Consider the following 19117-nt stretch of genomic DNA (forward strand, 5'->3'; position numbering starts at 1 on the left):
CTGATGTGATGTAGAGCACACGCAGTAAGAATACAGACATCTATTCCCTTAGGTGATTGATTGTTTTCTCCTTCCTTCACCCTAAGCTCCTCAACTTCATGGATACACTCAAACACGCTGATCAGTTTTACTGGAGATGCTTGCTCAGAAAAGGAAGCAGGTTTTATTTTTAAATATGCTCTAAATTGAGAGGGGGACTGAAGCGCAGTAGTTTATTCATTTTTCTTTATAAAAAACAATAGAAAATACTGAATTGGAATTGATTTTCCTAAGCACCTATTTTAAGTGAATTTAACAAGATCACAACTATACATTCATTTTTAAGCCCTGGTCTCTGAAGAGCACTGCAAATACTGTCCTGGCTGCTCATTTTACATATTGGGGAGGATTTTCAATATAAAATTAAATATGGCTTTTTCTCCCCACTTCCTTTCTGGTTTTGGAAATGTAACCTAAATATCTCTTCAGGAAACATAGCGAGTATTAAGTATAACAGCAAGTCATTCATACCAATTTCACAGGATGAAGTGTGACTTAAGTCCAGTGTGTATCAATTTAAAAAAGGATTTCAAGTATTAATTTCAAGATTCCAATAAGTATAGTCCAGAAAACAGACTCCTCATCCTGAGATTCATCTTCTGTAGACTGTGAGTATTTCTGGTTTGCCTCCATCTCCTCAGGGTTGTAAGAAGCCTCACCAAACGGGTACTGTACCACTGTTCGATCGTAGTACACCTTCATTTCAAACTCGCTCTCCAGGTGAGAGGGGTGCCCGTAAATCCCGATTCCCACAGGGCGGCGGAAGTGTGCGGGCACGTGCACGATGTCCTGGCCACAAGTCACCGACTGTAACTCGTACTCGTCAAAGCTGGGGTGCAGTGTCACGTCAGACACGTACAAGTCTGCGTCACCTTTTAAACTCCGCATCTGAAGAACGATCTTTCCCTCGTGATTTAGTCTCAAATAGCTGTAGTTTCCTGCTCCAATCTGACCTTGGACAACATGAAGAAGAATCCATTCCTCTGGTACGTCCTCTTCTTCAAAGGCATTTACTACTAACAGTACTTGAGCTGTCACAAATACTGTCAGGATTCTTCTCCAGTGTGTTGCCATGGTCTTCAGTTGTTTTTGGATTCTTCCTGTGTCCGTGTTCTACCCTATGAATACAATGCAAAATTCAAGTTTTAGTATATTCCCTTGTGGAAACTAATCTACTTTTTAAAATTTGGTCATTCTTATAAATCTTCCCTAGTCCATACAAATTTAACTTCAATTGTGTTCATGTATTTTTAATAGTCACAGAAACCAGTGCTAAGATTCAGAACTTTGTCAGAATAAAATGGCTTACATTTTCAAAAATTAAACAGAAATTAATCAAGCCAGTATTCTTTCAACAGAACTGACATAAAGACTTTAGTTTCATTCTACCTGTATGCATGCCAAACTTGACAGATACCCAGGAGGGATGAAATCCAATAATGATTTTAGCTTCACTTTAAAAAACCAAAAAAACAATTAAGGAGAGGCAGGCTTTTGTATGCTTGAAGATGCTTAACTTTATATGAGGTGTTTAAGGCATCCTATTTGTTCTCCCATCCTCATCCTCTCAACTTCAAAAGACAGTAAAGGTGCAAATCTGGATGTGGACTTGAAGCAGTAGGCATTCCAGCTTTCATTGGGATGGAGTTAGAAATAAAAACAAATTATCTAATGAGGTAATACATTAATTCATGATCTTGATGTATGGCTTGTTTCTAGAAACAAATTTGGCACACTTTCCCTGAAAAAATGCATTTACTTTCAGGAAGGTTTTGTTAGAGTATAGATGCTCAGCTCTTTACAGCACTTGGGTAGAAAAGATAAAGCTGAAGGTACCAGGACAAGGGGAAAATGGAAAGGACTGCTGCAAGATCAAGGCTCTTACAGCCTATTCCCTCCTTGCTGCACACTCCCAGTGGAGCAGCTTGAGTATGCCTGCCACACTCCAGCCCTCTGAACAGCTGCACTAAGTCACCGTGTGCAAAGCAGCAATTTCCAAACCTTGCTGAAGGCTTCCAAAGCGTACAGCTGACTGAATTTGACATGCAAATCACAGGAGCCACAAGCCTGAACAACTTTGTGTTTAAGAGGAAGGTTCTCACCCCCTAATTCCTTCCATAAGGACTACAATTATCTGAAACCAGAAAGCTGCCTGTAACTCGTTTTGTACCCTGCTAGCACCAAAACAAACTGCATTACCTCCACTGAGATGTCACTTAAATGTTAGAAGTTCTACAACTGAACGGATCCAGGGCAGAAAAACATTAGAAAAAAAATGCCCGTTTCTGTAGTTTGACGTTTTCTGTCCCAGAGGCCTCTCTACTGCAAGGTCACAATTCTGCACAGACAGCATAAAAGAACGAGGTGCAGCATGTGCCGAACCTGCCAGACTGACAGAACTCCCTCAACAACCACAGGAAAAAAAACAGTCTCTTGTCTCGACCGTAGGAGGGAGCTGACTCTGTCACTTGTCCATCGAAGTAGTGATGAAAAAGCCGAGCGGAGCCACAGGAGGAGCTCCACATCTGACCAGAAAATAATTAAAGTTATCTAGGAAAGAACGAAAGCGTCGTGACGCTGGCACAGCGCTCGGGAGGAGAAGCGATTCCAAGAGACCTTGGACAGAGCCACGAACGAGGAGTTCTGCCCGCCCCGGTTCGCCCCCGCCTCTCCGCGGGCGGGACCCCTGCCGGGGGCGGCGGCGGCTCGGGGCAAGCGGGCCGCTCCCCCCGGGTGGCCGCGTCGGGCCGGCGTCGCCCCGCCGGCCGGGGGCTGGGGCTCGGCTCACCTCCCACCTGCCGCGGGGCTCCGGCTCCGGCAAGGCCGCAGCAACGGCGAGGAAGAGCAGCGGGGACTCGCGGACGTGCGGCAGCGCAGCGCGGCCGGGGCGCCGCGGGAAAGCCCCTCTCCGGGACGGGCCCCGGAGCAGCGCGGCGGCCGAGAGGAGCTGGCGCCGAGGAGCCGGCACGCGGGGCGGAACGGCGCTCCCTCTGCGCGCCGCGGGAGCCGCTCGGTGCGGCCGGCAGAGCCCGGCCCGCGGCGGGAGTCGCTGGGGGCGGGTGGAGGCGCCGCCCCCGGACGCCGCCGGTACCGCCGGGCGCTCCCGCCCCGCCCCGGGCACGGCCACGCCCCCGGTATCGCGAGAGCGCGGCTGAGGGGAGGGCCTGGGGAGGGCGGGGAGGCACCGAGGGCGGAACGGAGAGAGCTCGGTGCGCCGTGGGAAGCGCTTTCCGCCGCGGAAGCCTGACATTAGAGTAGGCGTCCTTCAACTGTACTGAGATTGGAATAATTTGGGGGATAGGTGTCCCTCCGTGGGTCAGTGACAGTTCATCTGACTGTCGGCATAAACCTGACCTAAGATCACAGAACAGAAAAGCAGTGTGACAGAGAGAAAATATACCAAACACCGTTATTGAATACCCCTTGATTTCAACAGTTACTTTGACGTGGCTGAGCTGCTTAAAATCATAAGCAAGAGTGAAAGTTTGAAAGAAACAAAAATCTACATGATGTGCCTTGTGTACTGAGGGCCCTGTGCTAACTGAGCTAATGTTCTGTCTTCAAAGCCCTCTAATTTCACAAACCCGTGGAACTTGCTCTCCTCATTCCTAGATCAAAGAAACTGGCTGCATAAGTCTGCCAAATGCACGTTCTAATAAATTTTAGCTTTTTTGAAATCAGTTTTGTTTGTATAAAGACTTTTATTCTGCTTAAAACATTAAAATATTGCTTAAAATTCTGCTTAAAACATTAAAACATTAAAATAAAAGTTGCTAGACCTCATTTTTAAAGTTCTTCTTCTGATTGAGTATTGAGACCACTACAAATATACTATTGGACACAAAAGCATGATACGATAAGGAGCTGTTATTTCCAGCAGTCTTTCATTTTCCACATAGATGTCAATTTCACTGGAGGTGCTGGAGTGAGTCCAGAGAAGGGAAATGGAGCTGGTGAAGGATGTGGAACACTTGTCCTGTAGGGAGCAGCTAGGGGAGCTGGCATTGTTTATCCTGGAGGAGGCTCAGGGGAGATCTTATCACTGTCTACAACCATGTGGAAGGAGGCTGTAGCCAGGTTGGGGTGGGTCTTTTCCCCAAGGCAAAAAACAGCCAGACAAGAGGTAGTGGCCTCAAGGTTTGCCATGGGAGGTATAGATTGGACACCAGGAAAAATTCTTCACAGAAGGAGTGATTAGACGCTGGAATGGGCTGCCCAGGGAGGTGCTGGAGTCACTGTCCCTGTATATATATATATATATATATACAGATATAGACATATATATATATATATATATATATATAGTATATACTGTATCATGAAAGGCTGAATATGGCACTTACTGCCATGATCTAGTTGATATGGTGGTGTTCGGTCATAGGTTGGACTCAGTAATTTCAGAAGACTTTTCCAAGCTAATTGGTTCTGTGATTCTGTGATTTGAGATAGGTGGGTACCCAAGGTGTGGGAATATGTGGAGCCAAGGAAATAAAAATAAAAAATAACTGTCAGAGGTGTTTCATGGGGGTGTGGTGAGGTATAGAATTCTTCCTGCACATTTACACATCAATAATGATCAGTCAAGAAATCAGTCCAAGTTCTCTGAACCTTCTTTGGATTGCTACTAGTTGTTATGGATAGTAGATTGTTGAAAGTATCATAGGTATAAACATTGAAAGGTGAAAATAAAGTCAAGTGAAAATTGTAAAAAAGAGTACCTAACTGCCTAGAAGCAGTTACAGAGACACAACATGTTTCAGAACAAGTTCTTTAAGATTCCCAGGGGTTGTTTGCGTGTCAGAACAACACCCTTTTTACTGTGTCAGCATTTATTTTTCTTTACCAATGACTAAACTGTCATAATGCATTCATGACTGTATTGCTTGTGAAAATTGTCACCAGCATATTAGCAATAAAATTTTCTCTAATATTCCCAGCCATGAGTCACAGTTCAGACAAACAGTGTCATGTGCAGTGCACTGAGTTGCCTCTGTGCAACTGGTTCTCAATACAGTGGCTTTATCCAAATTCACATGCACACACTAAAGGGAATTTGGACTGGTACTTTCTCCAGGCAAAACTAACAAGCACAGGGGGACTACGTTGTCAGTGATATATCAGATGCTTATATAGGGCAAAAATGCTTGTAGTGTTAATTATAGACAGACACAATTAAGACATCCCTATAGAAAGTATCTGTTTGAAAAGAAGCTGAGGTTGATATTGACTGATCTGCAGCAAAATGGTTTAAGTTGATGCAGATTAAAAACTTGGCCATAAAATCATAACTCAGGTTGAAAGGGACTTCGGGACTCCTTCTGTCCACCTTCCTGTTCAAATTGAGTTGCTCTGGGTCATGTCCATTTGACTGCTGGACAACATCAGATATAGAGATCTACAACCTCTCTTCAGAAAGTTGTTCTGATATTTAAGCACGGTCATGATATTTAAAAAAAATTAAATGCTGGTTTGGTATGACCCTAATTGGGTTTTCCCATGATCCAGTTTATCATTGAATGCCTCTGAGAAAAGTCTGTTTTTCCTGTATCCTCCAATTATGTAGTTGTAGGCAACAGTAAAGTCTCAGCTGTCTCTTCTCCAGGCTGAAGAGACCCAGCTCTCTCAGCCTTTCTGTGTACAGCATTTTCTCCAGCTCCTTGACCATCTTTCTTGCTCTATACTAGAATTGCTCCAGTATGTCAGGATCTTTCTTGTACCAAAATCCCCAAAACTGGACACAGCACTGCAGGCATGGCCAAATAGAGGAGAAGGATCACTCCCACAACTTGCTGGCTACTCTCTATTACTAACACAGCCCAGGATGCAGTTAGCTGCCTCTGCTGCAAGGGCACCGTGGTGGCTCACATTCAGCTTGTCCTGCAGGATATCTGGCTCCTTTTCTGGAGAGCCCCTTCATCCTTCAGCATTTCATCTTGCATGGAGTTACTCTGTGCCAGACATGGGATTCCACTTACTCTTGTTGGACTCCACGAAATTCTTGTCAGCTTGTTTCTGACTGCTCCCTCCAAACTGGCATCATCCACAAACTTGGGGAAAATAGAAGGTTTGTTTTGCTTGGTGCCTCACCATCTGCATTGTAAAAAACATGCCCCCTTTGTCTAATACAAATCAACCCCCTCTTAGTTTAATGTTTTTGCCCCTTATCCTGACACTACAGATCTTGGTAAAAAAGTTTATCTCTGTCTTTCTTGTATGGTCACTTTATATATTCACAGGGTACTGTAAGGTGCCCCTAGAGCCTTCTCTTTTCCAGGCTGAAAAGTTCCTCCTGACTATGAGGAAAAGCTGTGCAAGTGACCTCTTCTGGAACAGAGGGCCCAGAGAGGTTGTGGAATCTCTCCCAAGATATGAATGTGGAGATATTCAACAATTGTCTGGATGCAATCCTGTGCCGTGCGCTTTAGAATGACTCTGTTTGAGCAGGGAAATTGACCCAGATGACGCACCATGGTCTCTTTCCAATCTGACCCATTCTGACTCTGTGATTCTGTGAAGAGCCCAAATCTCTCTTCTTTTCTTTACAGGAGAGATGTTCACCTCTTCTTTAAGGTCCCGCTCCAATGTCTGTGTTGTGCTGAGTTCCCCAGCGCTGGGCGCAGTGCTCCAGCTGGCGTCCCATGAATGGGACACGGGTGGGACACTCCTGGACCTTCGGGCCATGCTGCTGGTCATCATGCCCTGGACATCTCTGTGGAGAGCCAGGAAGCAGCCCCGGGGCCCGTTGCCCCGGTGAGCGGACAGCGGCTGCCGCCGCGGGCCCGCCGCGCTCTGCGGGCGACCGAGGGCTGTCCCGCGCGGCCTCCCGTCAGCGGCGGCGCTGCCCTGGTTACGGGCCGGGGCCGGGGCCGGGGCCGGGGCCGGGGCCGGGGCCGGGGCCGGGGCCGGGACAGGGACAGGGACAGGGGCCGGAGCTCTCCGCCTCCCAGCGGGAGGGAGCCCCGAGCGGGGCCGTGAGCCGTGGGCCCCCGGGGTCAGGACGCAGCCGGCGGGGGCAGGCGGCCCCGGTGATCCGGCTCCGCCGCGGGGCCGTTCGCAGGATGGAGGGCGCCGGGGCCGGCTGCGCCACTGGAGTACGCCGCGATCCTGACGTTGTCTGCGAAAAGCACTTGTTCAAAGGCAAACTGCCGGAGCCGCTCTTTCAGCTGGCGTGCAGTCACCATCACTGCGCTTTCCCCGTGAGCCGCAATGGGTTGTGCGTCTGGAACACAGCCACTGCTCAGGTAAAGCTAGAATAGAGCCCTTGGTAGGCTGCTACTTTAAACTAATTTATAAATAAAATATTTGAAGGTAATGTAGAAGTGTCAGGTTTCACTTCAATGCTGGAAGGCTACTAGCATTTTTATGAACTTTTTTATTGTGATAAGAATAAAATTAGCTGTTGTGGTGTGTTCACCCTGGCTGGCAGCTAAACCAGTACCCAGGCTCTTGCTGACTCCTTCCCAGCAGGGTAGGGGAGAGCGTAGGACGGGAAGAAGTGAGAAGTCACAGGTAGATTCAAAGGTAGTTTAATGAGTGAAGGGAAAAAAGAGAAAAAAGCTATACCAAGGCACCCGCTACAATCAGACTAAGCCCAGCACAGGCTTTGAGCAACAGCCACCTTAGAGTCAATGTCTCAGGCCCTCAACACCTTCTTGCATGCAATAGCACAGTTCTATTGCTGAGCATAACATCATATAGTAGAGAATATCCCCTTGCCAGTTCAGCAAACTGAAATATTTGTTCCAGCTGTGTCCCTTCCCGACCTCATGCATCTTCAGTTTATTATTGGGATGCAGAAACTGAGAAAATGTGGGGAAAAAGAGAAGGCCTCAGTGCTGTGCAAACAGCATTTGGCAACAGCCAAAACATTACTGTGTTATCATCACTGTTTTTATCACAAAATCCAAAGCATTGTGCCATGCAAGCTGCTATGAAAATAAGTTAACTCCATCCCAGCCAAACCAGTACAGCTACATTGTAGTTTAGGTGATTTTGAAGCTGTAAATAAAAATTAATTATTGTTCCATTTGTACTTTTATATGATTCATAATCTTTGTTTGAAGTTATTAATTTAACTTTTCTTTATCTACATTTGTCAGCCATTATATTTGTCAGGGCATCATTACTCAATTTCTGCATTGTCATTTGGAAATAAAATCAATCCACTCCTTGTCTGCTCTGCCTCTCATGAACGTGTGATAGTGTGGAATCTTGATGAATGTACACAGAAAGTGGAAGAAGGTAGAGTATTGTTTATATAATATATGTGTGTCACCTATATAAGAAGTGATGCAAAGGCAACCATTCACCACCAATCACTCAGACCAGTGTCCAGCCAGTTTCTGAGCAGCAACAACCTTGGAAGGCCACCCCAACACTTCTTTTTCTCCCATTGCTCCTTCTCCAGCGAGATTATTTTATTTCTGAGAAGCACGCCTCAGTCACTCAGATTCAGCAGCAGGAACAGCCATATTAATGCTGTGCCTCTCTCCTGCTCTTCTTCGGCAATGCCGAGTTGAACCGGGCCGGCAGCACAGCCCGTCCTGTCATTGTCACAGCCGCCGGCCCCGGGCGGCGATGCTGGGCTGGCTCCGGAGCTGGCCGAGGTGCTGTGCCTTTCGCCTCGGGGCGGGCAGAGAAGCGCTGCAGAGGCGGTGACGCTCTGCCACTGTGGAATACAATGGACAGAAGAAAAATGATCATAGCAATACTGCTATGTACTGCCAATACTTTGGCATTGCATAATTAAACATGCAATGCCAAAGTACTTCCTTTTCTGGAATACTTGTGGAACTGGTGTTTTGTATCCTGCTTTGCGTCTCCTTCTGTCTCTGGAACATTGTTTTCGTGTGTGTGCGTGAGAGAGACCAATGCAAGTGTCTGATCTGGGAGAAGAGTGCACGAGTGGAAGAGCATTGTGGTGACACAGCACACAGAAAATGGGAATTTTAGTGTTCTGACCATCATCTTGGTTTGGAGCCTCAACCAATGGCATTAGATTCTAGGGAGCAGGCTAACCTCTTTGCAAGCTTAAATTCATTGCAAAGTAGAAGAATAATGAAAGAAAAATGAAAAAAAAGAAAGAAAGAAAGATCCGCAGAGTCATGATTCACTGGATTTCCAGTGGCAATCGGTCTCCTTTTGGTGACAATATTTAAAGTTTTTAAAGTTGCGTGGCAATGTCCCACACTATTAAAAGTTTCTGGCTTGTTGCCTGTAATTAGAGATTTGCCAATGGCTTAATGTAAGGGAGTTCTCTTGTACTCTGCTCCATTTTTAATTTGCAAATCTATATAACATGAAAACTAATGTTGAGCTCATGTTAACAATATCAGTGCTTTTTATAAATAAAGGTCAGTATTAAATTTTAATCCATGTAAGAGTAACATAGACAATCAAAGGGTACTTCAGGAACTGGGAATAAAATTTGGAGGAAATGAATTTGGAGGAAATAAAACTGGAAAATAGGAATATAAAGTAGCAGAGAGATAAAGAGTGTGTGTAGTTTTGATACAAAGACATTCGGCATCCAGATTGTCTGCTGCTTGATTTTTTCATTTTCGCTTCATCTACAGGCTCTTCAGCAGATGCTGTAGAGACTTTGTCTCCACAGACTGTCCTCTGCACATTCTTGGCACGTTTTCTCATATTATTTCTTATAAACTGTGTCAAAGTAGTTTAGGAATTCCTTGTGTCACCTTGACCTGTTAATCAATTGCAAAAAGACTCCACAGCATCTAATATGAAAGCCTGAAAGGACACGTGTAGTTGTGCTTGTATTCTATATGATTTGTTCCCTATGAAATCCTGAAATTTAATGACATATCCAGACTATCCTCACATCATTAAAGGCAGCATTATAAGGTAGGGATCAGCAGAAACTAATCTGCTTGAACCAGTGAGATGACCATAATGAAATCATGAAGACATGATAGAAATATGACCTGTTCTCAGATCTAGTCTTATCTGACTCTGTAATGATATTTAGTGGTGTACATTCTCTTTCAGCCTTTTCCCACAGAAAAAATAAAAGCAGAGAAGGAAAATCCTCTTTACTTTTTGGCTGAGCGACTGGCATACTCTGCCAGAAGAAGTATTTTTCAAAACCATGGTTTGCTGGGCTTCAGTTAGGATTTCTTACCTCCAAAATGAATGTGGCACTTGTGGGTTCCATGGGCACATCACCCTACTCCAAAAATCCTTTCCCTTGCAACCTTCAGTAGAAGCAAGAAAGCATGATTTGATGGGAATGATTAATATCATAAGGAGTGGCAGATCATGTCTAGGCAACAGGGCAGATGGAGGAATTCTGATGGTCTATAGTTCTCTGCTTTTTTCCCCAATACCCTGGTGTGTGTAAACAGTGTGTTTGTACATATTCCTGACAGAAACTGGGCCAGCTCTGTGGTTAGTAGATGCTATGCCAATTTTCCTAGAATCATTGCACCAAATTTTTATATTTCATTGAGTCTCATTAACAATACAATTGCTGCAGGGTTTACACCTCGAGGAATTGTTATAGGAACTCTTTTGGGAATGGTGCTTCACGTAAGATTTAGTCCAGATGATCAACAAGTGGCAGTATGTGCTGGAAATCAGATCTACATGTTAAGTGCAAAGGTGAGATAGCATTCTTTGTATGGTACTGGTATTTCTTTTACTTATTCCTTTTCAAATAATATCACGATACAGAAATGTTAGTAAAATTAAGCAAAAACATTCATTTTGTGTCATAAAATGAATAGGAACTAGCACTTGATAATGCATCATATATCAGATAGAAGGCTATGTTTAAAGAATTGAAATGAAACAGTATCTCAATAACTTAAAAGTAGAAAATATTCTTAGGTCATCTGAAAAACTGTTCCTGTATCATTTAGTCTGAAGGAGCAAAAGTAATGTGTAGTGGCTTTGCCAGCAGGATGGTATATAGGGCTTCAGTTTCAATAAGAGAAATCTTATTGAATTACATTTTGAAAACAAATCTGACAATGCTTAGCAAGAGTTATTAATTATCAAAACACTTAATTGTCAATTTTATGTTGAAGTCCATTCTGTTTTTATTTTTGACTTGTTTCATCACAGAATGAGGCTGTACTAGCTGAATTGAATGGACACCTGGCTCCGGTGACTGCGGCTGATTTTTGCACATGGGAGAAAAGTATGCTCGTATCAGTGTCAGAAGACAGAACCTTTAAGGCAAGGAAATTGTAAAAGTGAAATTTAAAAAGAATAATTTAGTGAATATGTGAAGTATTCTTCTTTATTCCCCTTTATATATGCTGTGAAGATTAAGTAAAAATGTATTTGACTTTATGGAGATAAGGATATTGTTCTTTGAATTGTTTGGGAAATTATAACAAGAATTAATTACTCCTTTTTAAAAGAACAATGCAGGTTTTGTATACTCAAAACTTTACACGTTGAAGTATTAACTTCAGTGATTATTATCATTTGGCAAATAGAAATAAAATATTTTGATTAGCTTGGCTGTAACTGAAATGTCTCGGGTATGCTGAGCTGAAGGAAACATTTCCCTTTGCTTCTGCTGATATAAATTTGAATTTTCCTTTTTGGGATTATTGGACTGGGTTACTGCATGCAATGCACCCCTCTCCTCTTTTCTTTTCTTTTTCATGTATGCCTTTTCGTAAATTTACTAAAATCACTGAGAGATCAACCTAAGAAAAATTGATACTTTGTGTATCCATATAATGTGAATTTGCCCTTTCTCACCAGGGATGATTATCACTTGGACAAAACCCCTCATAATTAGAAACAGGGGCTAAAAAAAAATTCTTTCCTAAGAACATTACCTTGAATGGCTGCATTTTTCTGTTTTCACCATATGATGACTGTTAAAACTTGTGTTTTCAGTAGATATCTAAGTAGATACCTATCTTTATATCTTTTTCATTTTTTTAATCTAAAGGTGTGGGACTATTCTACCAGCCAGTTAATATATCAGTCAGGAATAATAACAGGTAATTTTTCTATTTTTAAAATGTATTTTTGCATAGCAAAACCTCCTATCTCTAAATAATAATCTATGATTATTATAGAAGTTTTGGGTTGATTTAGTGAAAATAATTCCTGTATACAAGGTAACAGTAAACATACTATCCTTTAAAGACAACAGTAAATAGTTTTCTCTTTAAAGTCTGCTTCCCAGTGGATAGTTTTAGTGTACTTTTATAAGTCTGCAAACCATGCCACAGCAGCTTGGGTGACAGGGTGCAGGAAACCACTGCAAAAGCAGCTTAGATGAGACCTGCAAACACAAAGCCCTCGGCAGCACAAAGGCTGAGACACACAAAGCTCTGTGCAACCATGAGAACTGCAGTAAGAGCTTTTTCTACCTGTCTTTATAAACAAGAAGATTCAATTTTGAATGATGTATTTTAATTAAATATCTGATTTGTGTCTACTCTAGAAATGCTTTTATCTTTATTTTTTGAGCAGCATTTCCTTTGCTAAGTCTGCTAATTGATGAAGAAAACAAACAGATTATCACTGGATGTGCTGAGGGACTGGTAAGAATTGTTCATTAAACTCAGTCTCTATGTCAAGAATCAACTATTATTGATGCTTCTGTCTATAAAAAAGGTTCACAAGCTGCCTAAATTTTTTGAATTGTTAAAAGACTTATTTTAGTAAGCATAATTCAGTGCTTTTAGTGTAAACCATAAACGGTAAATAAGACCTCTATTACAACATAGAAACTTTTTCCTGAAAACCAGGAAAACTTGTAAGAGCACAATCAGGGATTATATAAGAAGAGCACTCTGAGAGGCTATAAATATATCTGTTTTAAAAGAAAAAAGGTGAAAATAGGATTCTCCTATTTTGGCCAAGAAAAATAAATACATGACAATTAAATGGAAGAGGCTCTGATTTCAGCATGTGAGAGTTCTAATAAAAATGTGGTAAATGTGAATATCCATTTCACCACTTCTTTCATGGTAAGAATATATTTACATGATAATTTCCAGCTGTTTTTCTTCAGTGTTACTGTTCAGTAATTCTGAAGAAAATTAAAGCTTTACCTGTAGTGGCATCTAAACCGAGAAACGTATAAATGAAATTCATGACCCACATGATCCAATGAGCAATTGCACCTATGTTACCTGTGATTTTTAATTGTGAGAAATATTCTATAAGGAGCTTTTTTTTTCAAAACACATAAACATGTGGGAATTAGATGTACAGCTCAAACTGATCATTACTGCTTTAATTATCTTTAACAGTCTTAGGGATACATATAATTGGAGTTCTTGTCCAAGGTGAGATGCCATATACAAAAGTTCACTAATTACATCTACGGTTTTAAATATTGGATCTTTAGTTTGTATACATGTAAGCTTTATCTTTATTGCAATTGCTTTTTCTTTTTCTTGCAGGTTTGGATCTTCAGTTTAATCAGTGATCATAATTACCGTTGTATAGCACATATCGACTTAAAGAAAGAGCAAGAGAAATTCTGTAATAAAGTGTGGAAATCTGGCCAAGAGATAGGTAGCACAATGCTCCTAGAATGCTTTTATGGTATAGTCTAGTTATTACTGGCTACTGAGTGTGTGCTTTTTTACCATGATAATTTATTGTAAGTGGTAGACTTATGAGTCAGACTGTGGCGTGGAATTCTTACTGAAGCTGATATGTAGTTGGGTATTGGTGTATCTGGAAGGAATTATGCTTGTATGTATGTAATTAATTCTTGGCCAGTGCCATTTGTTCATGAAACATTGCATCATGTGCAGTATTAAGAATTTGTTTTGATTGAATTCATTGTCCAAGGCCTCAGAACAGAACGAGTACCTAAAAATTAATCCCTTGTCAAAACGCAGTACTATTTCTCAGTTACCTTTGAAGTTCCTTTGAGCTATTTAATTTTTTTGTGTCTTTTTTTTTTTTTTTTTCTTTTTAATCTATAACAGTGCCTTCATAATGTGATATTTCTCTGGCTGTGATACTTCTAGTGGTGTAACACAGAGTGCATATAAGTCTTTATAGGCTGCCCTGGTAACCCCAGCTAGGTGATTCCCTGGTATCAGACTGGTTTGATTGTTGCCTTGTAGTGCCTTGGGATGGCCATAAGCAGGTGACAGCCTTGGTACAATGGGAGGTCACCCTCTCCCTGGTGAGGTGCAGACCCCTGTCCCCTCAGCACTGCTGTGGCTTTCCTAAGGAAAGGGAAATCTGGTCTTCCTTGCTTGCTCTTTTTCTGGATCAATGACTGTTGTATTCTTACCTGCCTAGGGGTCCAGCTTCCATAATCCTGAGGTCCTAACCTAAGGAGAAAGACTGCTACGTTTCTTGTTATTATTTAAAATCTGTGGATCTGACTTTCATGTTTGAAAGAGAGTGATGTAATATCTGTATATAATGCTGAATTTGGTGCTAGTAGTTCCTGAGTGTGAATTAGACATGCAGAATAGATTGGAGAATGAGGTGGATTTTCATCTTGCCTTTGGATTATGTTGTAACTTTAGTCTCAAGACAATGTTCAGGGTAAGTGGAAAGGTACCCAGCATATTTAAGAATTGTTGGAATATGGCTTTCAGTGTCATTTCTTGAGATGAAAACGCCTAAAATCTGCAAACTCCTTTTCAGTCCATAAGTAGGATCTTTGGATTTTGTCTCTCGGTATGTGAAAAACCCTCTCAATAATAATGAGGAAAGCTTGTTCTTAGGAAATAACCATCTTTTGAAATAGAAGTTTCTTGAGTGTGGTCTTAGTTTTTTATGACTGCTAAAAATTCTCTCTTCAATTCTGTCTGTTTTCCTTATTTCATAGTATTCTGATAGCTGGTATTGTTTACTTTCTTAGGTGAAGGGCAAAATAATTCCAGGCTTTACAAAACAGACAACATGAGACCAGAGGGATCAGTGGAAACATCATTGCCTATCCTCTTAATTGAGCATTGTGACTTTTTTGTATGTTTCCATAATGAAGAAAACATGTAAGTCCTTTAAAATATCACCTAGTATTTGAGTCAAATTTATTTCTCGGAGTTCCTATTGGTTCTTGCATTATTTTCACTGCCAATTTTTATTTTTTGAAAAATGCAGTAGGAAAATCAAATAATGTTTTTAGTGATCTGCAAGTTTTAGTGGCCTGCTCTTAGGAAGATAACGTACACAAGCTGATACAAAGTTAGAACTGGGTTTTATTCTGAAAAATAATTATATAAAAATGTCATTGAGAATATCCATTGTAACATCTATTGATACCAGCTGATCAGGGAGGATGAGTTAAAAAGTAATTAATAAATCAAATTTATTTTGTGTTTGCTTTTCTAAAGAAATATCTCATGCAGCCACTGTGTGACTGTTTCAGTTTGTCTTCCAAGTTTAAATAATTTTTGAACTACATAACCTGCTCCAGTCAAACTTCTGTCAGAGGGACAGATGTTTCAGAACATGATGCTTTTTCTCATTCCCATGGAATTGGTTAGCCAGGTAGAATTAATTCTTACAGTGCATTTCTTTCCTGAGGGTAAATTTAACCATATTATCAGGCACCTGGAGATCTGTTCAGGACACTCCCACAAGATCTGTCTCAAATAACAACCTGTCTGTGTTGTATTTTATGATTGTCACCTGTATAAATTTCTCAGCCACAACATGTTTTAGAAAACTCTTGTCCTAACCTTTGCTCTGTGGTGGATTATTCAGGTGGAACTGATTAAACTCTGGTCAGATATATAACTTTTGATAAACAAAGAAGAAAATTATCCAGCAGTACTGGACAATTTTGGTTGTCTTTATGTTAATTTAAGTAATTATTCACAGTTATTTTCATGATGCCTGCATATTTAGAAGTACCACCATTGAGAGGATGGAAGTGGTGATTTTTTAGATGCACATCTCAACCATATTTTAATGCAGTGATAGCACTTTAAGGTCAGGTGATTAATTATTACAGTCTGTCTTATTGCTTGTATAATATGACTCTCAAAGCATCAAAGCTTTGCCTTCATCACAACTGTAAGTTTTATTTGAACAGCAGCACATCTTTAAAGATGACAAGTTTTCTGGCAATAAAGAATAAACCATGTCCCTAGTGAAGTTGTTCCAGGAACTGACTTGCTCAATTTTGCTTCTAGTCTGAACTGCTCTCTTTTCATATACAGGACTTTAGTATGTTTTTCACCCTGATAGTCCAGTGCCAGCCACTATCCTGTTCCTTCCTTGGACGGCAAATTACAACTCATGAACAAGTTACCTCTGCACTTCCAGATAAAATAGTAATAGTAATATCAGCAGTAATAGATTATTTGAATTTACTGAATTGAGATAACATCACTTTCCCATTCCCACCTGTTACTGCTACACAGTGTACATCTAAGGTCTATTTGTTCTTTCAGCTATCACATCGCAGCTGAAAGTTTTGTTCTTCTTATAAACAATCATGGCCATTAAATTCTTACTATTAATTAAGTTCCATTATATTTTAGGTTGAGAGGTTTGTGTTTATAAAAATTCTTTTCTATTTATTTTTTAAAAGAGTGTGTTGGTTTTAGAAGATGCTTCAGATTTGTTCAGTCTGAACAATTGAGCAATCCCTGATATACTGCTTTTCCTGCCTGCAATCAAAAGCAGCAATGAAACATTTTTGGAACACTGATGTCCAAAATTAGGCATCTCACACTTTCCTAAGCTTTTTGACATTGAGGAATCTCATCACAATGGATTTTATTATTTTAGAGTTGCAGTGAGTTAAGCTTCCTGGATATATCACTTTACGGTGTTCATAATAACTTGATAGTGACACTTTTTACATAAGTGTAAAAAAAGTCAAAGAATTTGCAAATTAAATCAGTCTGTTACTGCTGCAATGGAAGTAGTGCGAACCACAAATAAAATGAAACAGTCTTCTTTTTAACAAATTTGACTGTATACATTTGGTTTTTTTTTTTTTTTTTTTTTTTGGAATAATGTTACAGCTTCATATTTTTCCATATCCTTACTTCAACTCTTGTGGTCTGATTTTAAATCAAACTATTAAGTCTACTGACTCCTAATTGGAAAATTTATTAAAATGTTGATGCCAATTTTTATTTATTGTGGCATCAAAAATTTTTAGGTTTTTTGGGGAATGACAACTATTATTTTGTTAGAATTATCTTATGCTTGATAATATGTTTCTTCTGTGAGGCTTGTAACTGAAATTAACAAACCCATTGCTTTACTCTCTGGTGCTTGCAGAAGCTGGATTTCATTACCCAGCTGCAATAGTGCTGCCACTAATCACAGGCTGAAACAGACATTCCAGACTTGCCTGGAGTTTTTTCCCCTTTACTTTGTGCTGCTTTTTCTCTTGTACTTTAATTATATAAAAACACACATTGAATTTCCCTGTGTCTTGGGTGTTCATATAAGAGTGTTAAAAGTAAATTACGAGTGGATTTGTCTCTTGGTTTGAATTTTATTTTTGTGTATACAATGCTTTTACAGCATCTCCCAACTCTTACAAACCACAATAACTTTTTGAAGAAAAGTATTTCCTGTGCAGTTTTGGATGTGCCATGAAGTACTTACATGAATCAAGGAATGTGTTCTGCTCAAGGATTGTGAAAACTGCTCTCCAGTTTTCAAAACTTCATGAATTATGCTTGAAACTTTGAGCTACAGATTTGTAAAATAAAAGCTTTAAATGTAATGTAGTTTTTCTGTGTGTGCTTTATTATTGTTGCACTGGGACTGGCCAATGAGAATTAAAAAACCCGTTTTTGTTTGTTGTATGGTAGCAAGAAAAGCTTCTTTATCCTACTCAGAGATATTTTTCTCCTTGTTTTAATAGATATTCTTCCCAGAATACTAGCTATTTTTGGATTGGAACCTCTACTGGCTTGTTAATAATTAATTTGGCAAACTTAGAATTGGAAGCTCTTTTATTTTACAGAGGTATGTTTAAAAGATATATGATTACACAATAATGAGATTGCTTTTGTTATCTGACATAAATAATGTAAGAATTAGGTTGTGAAATGGCAGAATACAATAGAAACTAAATGTTTTTTAAAAATGTTTTTTTCCCTAATAGTTTTTGTATGTTTTCCTGGCCCTGGTGACTTTTTTTCAGAAGACATGTTGGTGCTAGATCTGTGTAGTGGCTAGCCATGAATTTTTATTCAGTTTTGCAGTTCATAAGTGTTAAATACAAGTGTTAAATGCAAGTTATTCTACTCCTTTATAATTTGAGGGTAAAATAGAAGTATATACTCTGAAGAGAATGGGTTAGGGTCATGTCAAATTAGTATGAGTGATTTTTATGTGTGTGCCATAGAGACAGGTTTTTTGTTGTGAAATGCAGGTATTATTTTATAGTACTTTGTTCTTCTTGATAAAGATTACAGTGACCTCAGCATTCAGATTGCCAGATCATGTGCATTAACAAGGAAGGCAGCTAATGGAAAGGTGAGTATACAGTAAACATTGCTTTAATAAATGTTAACAATTACAATAATTTTCCATAAATATTTACACATTTTGCTAACAGATTAGTGCACAGATTTGTGTTATTTAATATGACTTACATAGTAATTTTTTTGAAGAGGGTTGATTCTTCATTATGTAATCTGCTGTTTTGAAGCTCTCACAGGTTATATACAGTCTAAAGTGATTTATAAGGAAAAGGTGAATTGTTACAGTGTTCAGGGTGTACCTTGAATGTCAAGAATGACCATTGAAGAAGCAGAGGAAATCTTTTATGGGGGAAAAAAATTGTTATAGCTTGTTTCTCAAATAAAAAGTTAGGATGTGCTACTTCTGAATCCTTCTAAAGAATCTGTCAAAACTGTTTGGGTTGTGAGAAAATTTCTGTTGAAAGCCACTAAAAGTGATTTTAAGAAAATGGAAGGCATTTTTATTTATATACTCCATTTTTGATATTGCAATTTTCCTACAGAGGTACGCTTAATCTAGGCTACATATTTAACATAGAAGACTTTTGCTTTAGATTAGGATTTTATTTAAATTCAGCTCTTAGTATGTTCTCATCTTGTTGCTGAAGCCATTCTTCCATGTGTGCTTCTTTTCTCACTACTCTTACTGCAGAATTGTCTCCAGTGTA

At 40.1% G+C, this 19117-nt stretch overlaps 2 protein-coding genes across 3 annotated transcripts in view; one reads left to right on the forward strand and one right to left on the reverse strand.

The window, feature by feature from the left end:
* Positions 1-125: 125 nt before the first annotated feature.
* Positions 126-2934, reverse strand: C3H6orf120 (chromosome 3 C6orf120 homolog). Of its 2 annotated transcripts, none has more exons than XM_063151704.1 (2): positions 2828-2934; positions 126-1157 (listed from the first exon to the last, which is right to left on the reverse strand). In XM_063151704.1, exon 2 carries the CDS (start codon positions 1111-1113, stop codon positions 556-558), a length of 558 nt encoding a protein of 185 aa, XP_063007774.1. In that variant the 5' UTR covers positions 1114-1157; positions 2828-2934; the 3' UTR covers positions 126-555. The 2 variants fall into 2 exon arrangements, with proteins under 2 accessions (XP_063007774.1, XP_063007773.1); XM_063151703.1 differs by lacking the exon at positions 2828-2934 and adding an exon at positions 2239-2724.
* Positions 2935-7075: 4141 nt separating this feature from the next.
* WDR27 (WD repeat domain 27) overlaps positions 7076-19117 on the forward strand; it is a 92239-nt gene continuing 80197 nt past the window's right edge. The window contains exons 1-10 of the mRNA XM_063153471.1: positions 7076-7280; positions 8139-8280; positions 10535-10659; positions 11125-11238; positions 11972-12023; positions 12502-12572; positions 13440-13554; positions 14870-15002; positions 17846-17949; positions 18395-18462. Coding sequence (XP_063009541.1) covers positions 7098-7280; positions 8139-8280; positions 10535-10659; positions 11125-11238; positions 11972-12023; positions 12502-12572; positions 13440-13554; positions 14870-15002; positions 17846-17949; positions 18395-18462 — 1107 coding nt within the window. The 5' untranslated portion in view covers positions 7076-7097. The remainder of the gene's footprint in view (positions 7281-8138; positions 8281-10534; positions 10660-11124; positions 11239-11971; positions 12024-12501; positions 12573-13439; positions 13555-14869; positions 15003-17845; positions 17950-18394; positions 18463-19117) is intronic.

Source organism: Melospiza melodia, chromosome 3, assembly GCF_035770615.1.
Source record: "Melospiza melodia melodia isolate bMelMel2 chromosome 3, bMelMel2.pri, whole genome shotgun sequence".
NCBI classification, from domain to species: Eukaryota; Metazoa; Chordata; class Aves; order Passeriformes; family Passerellidae; genus Melospiza; species Melospiza melodia.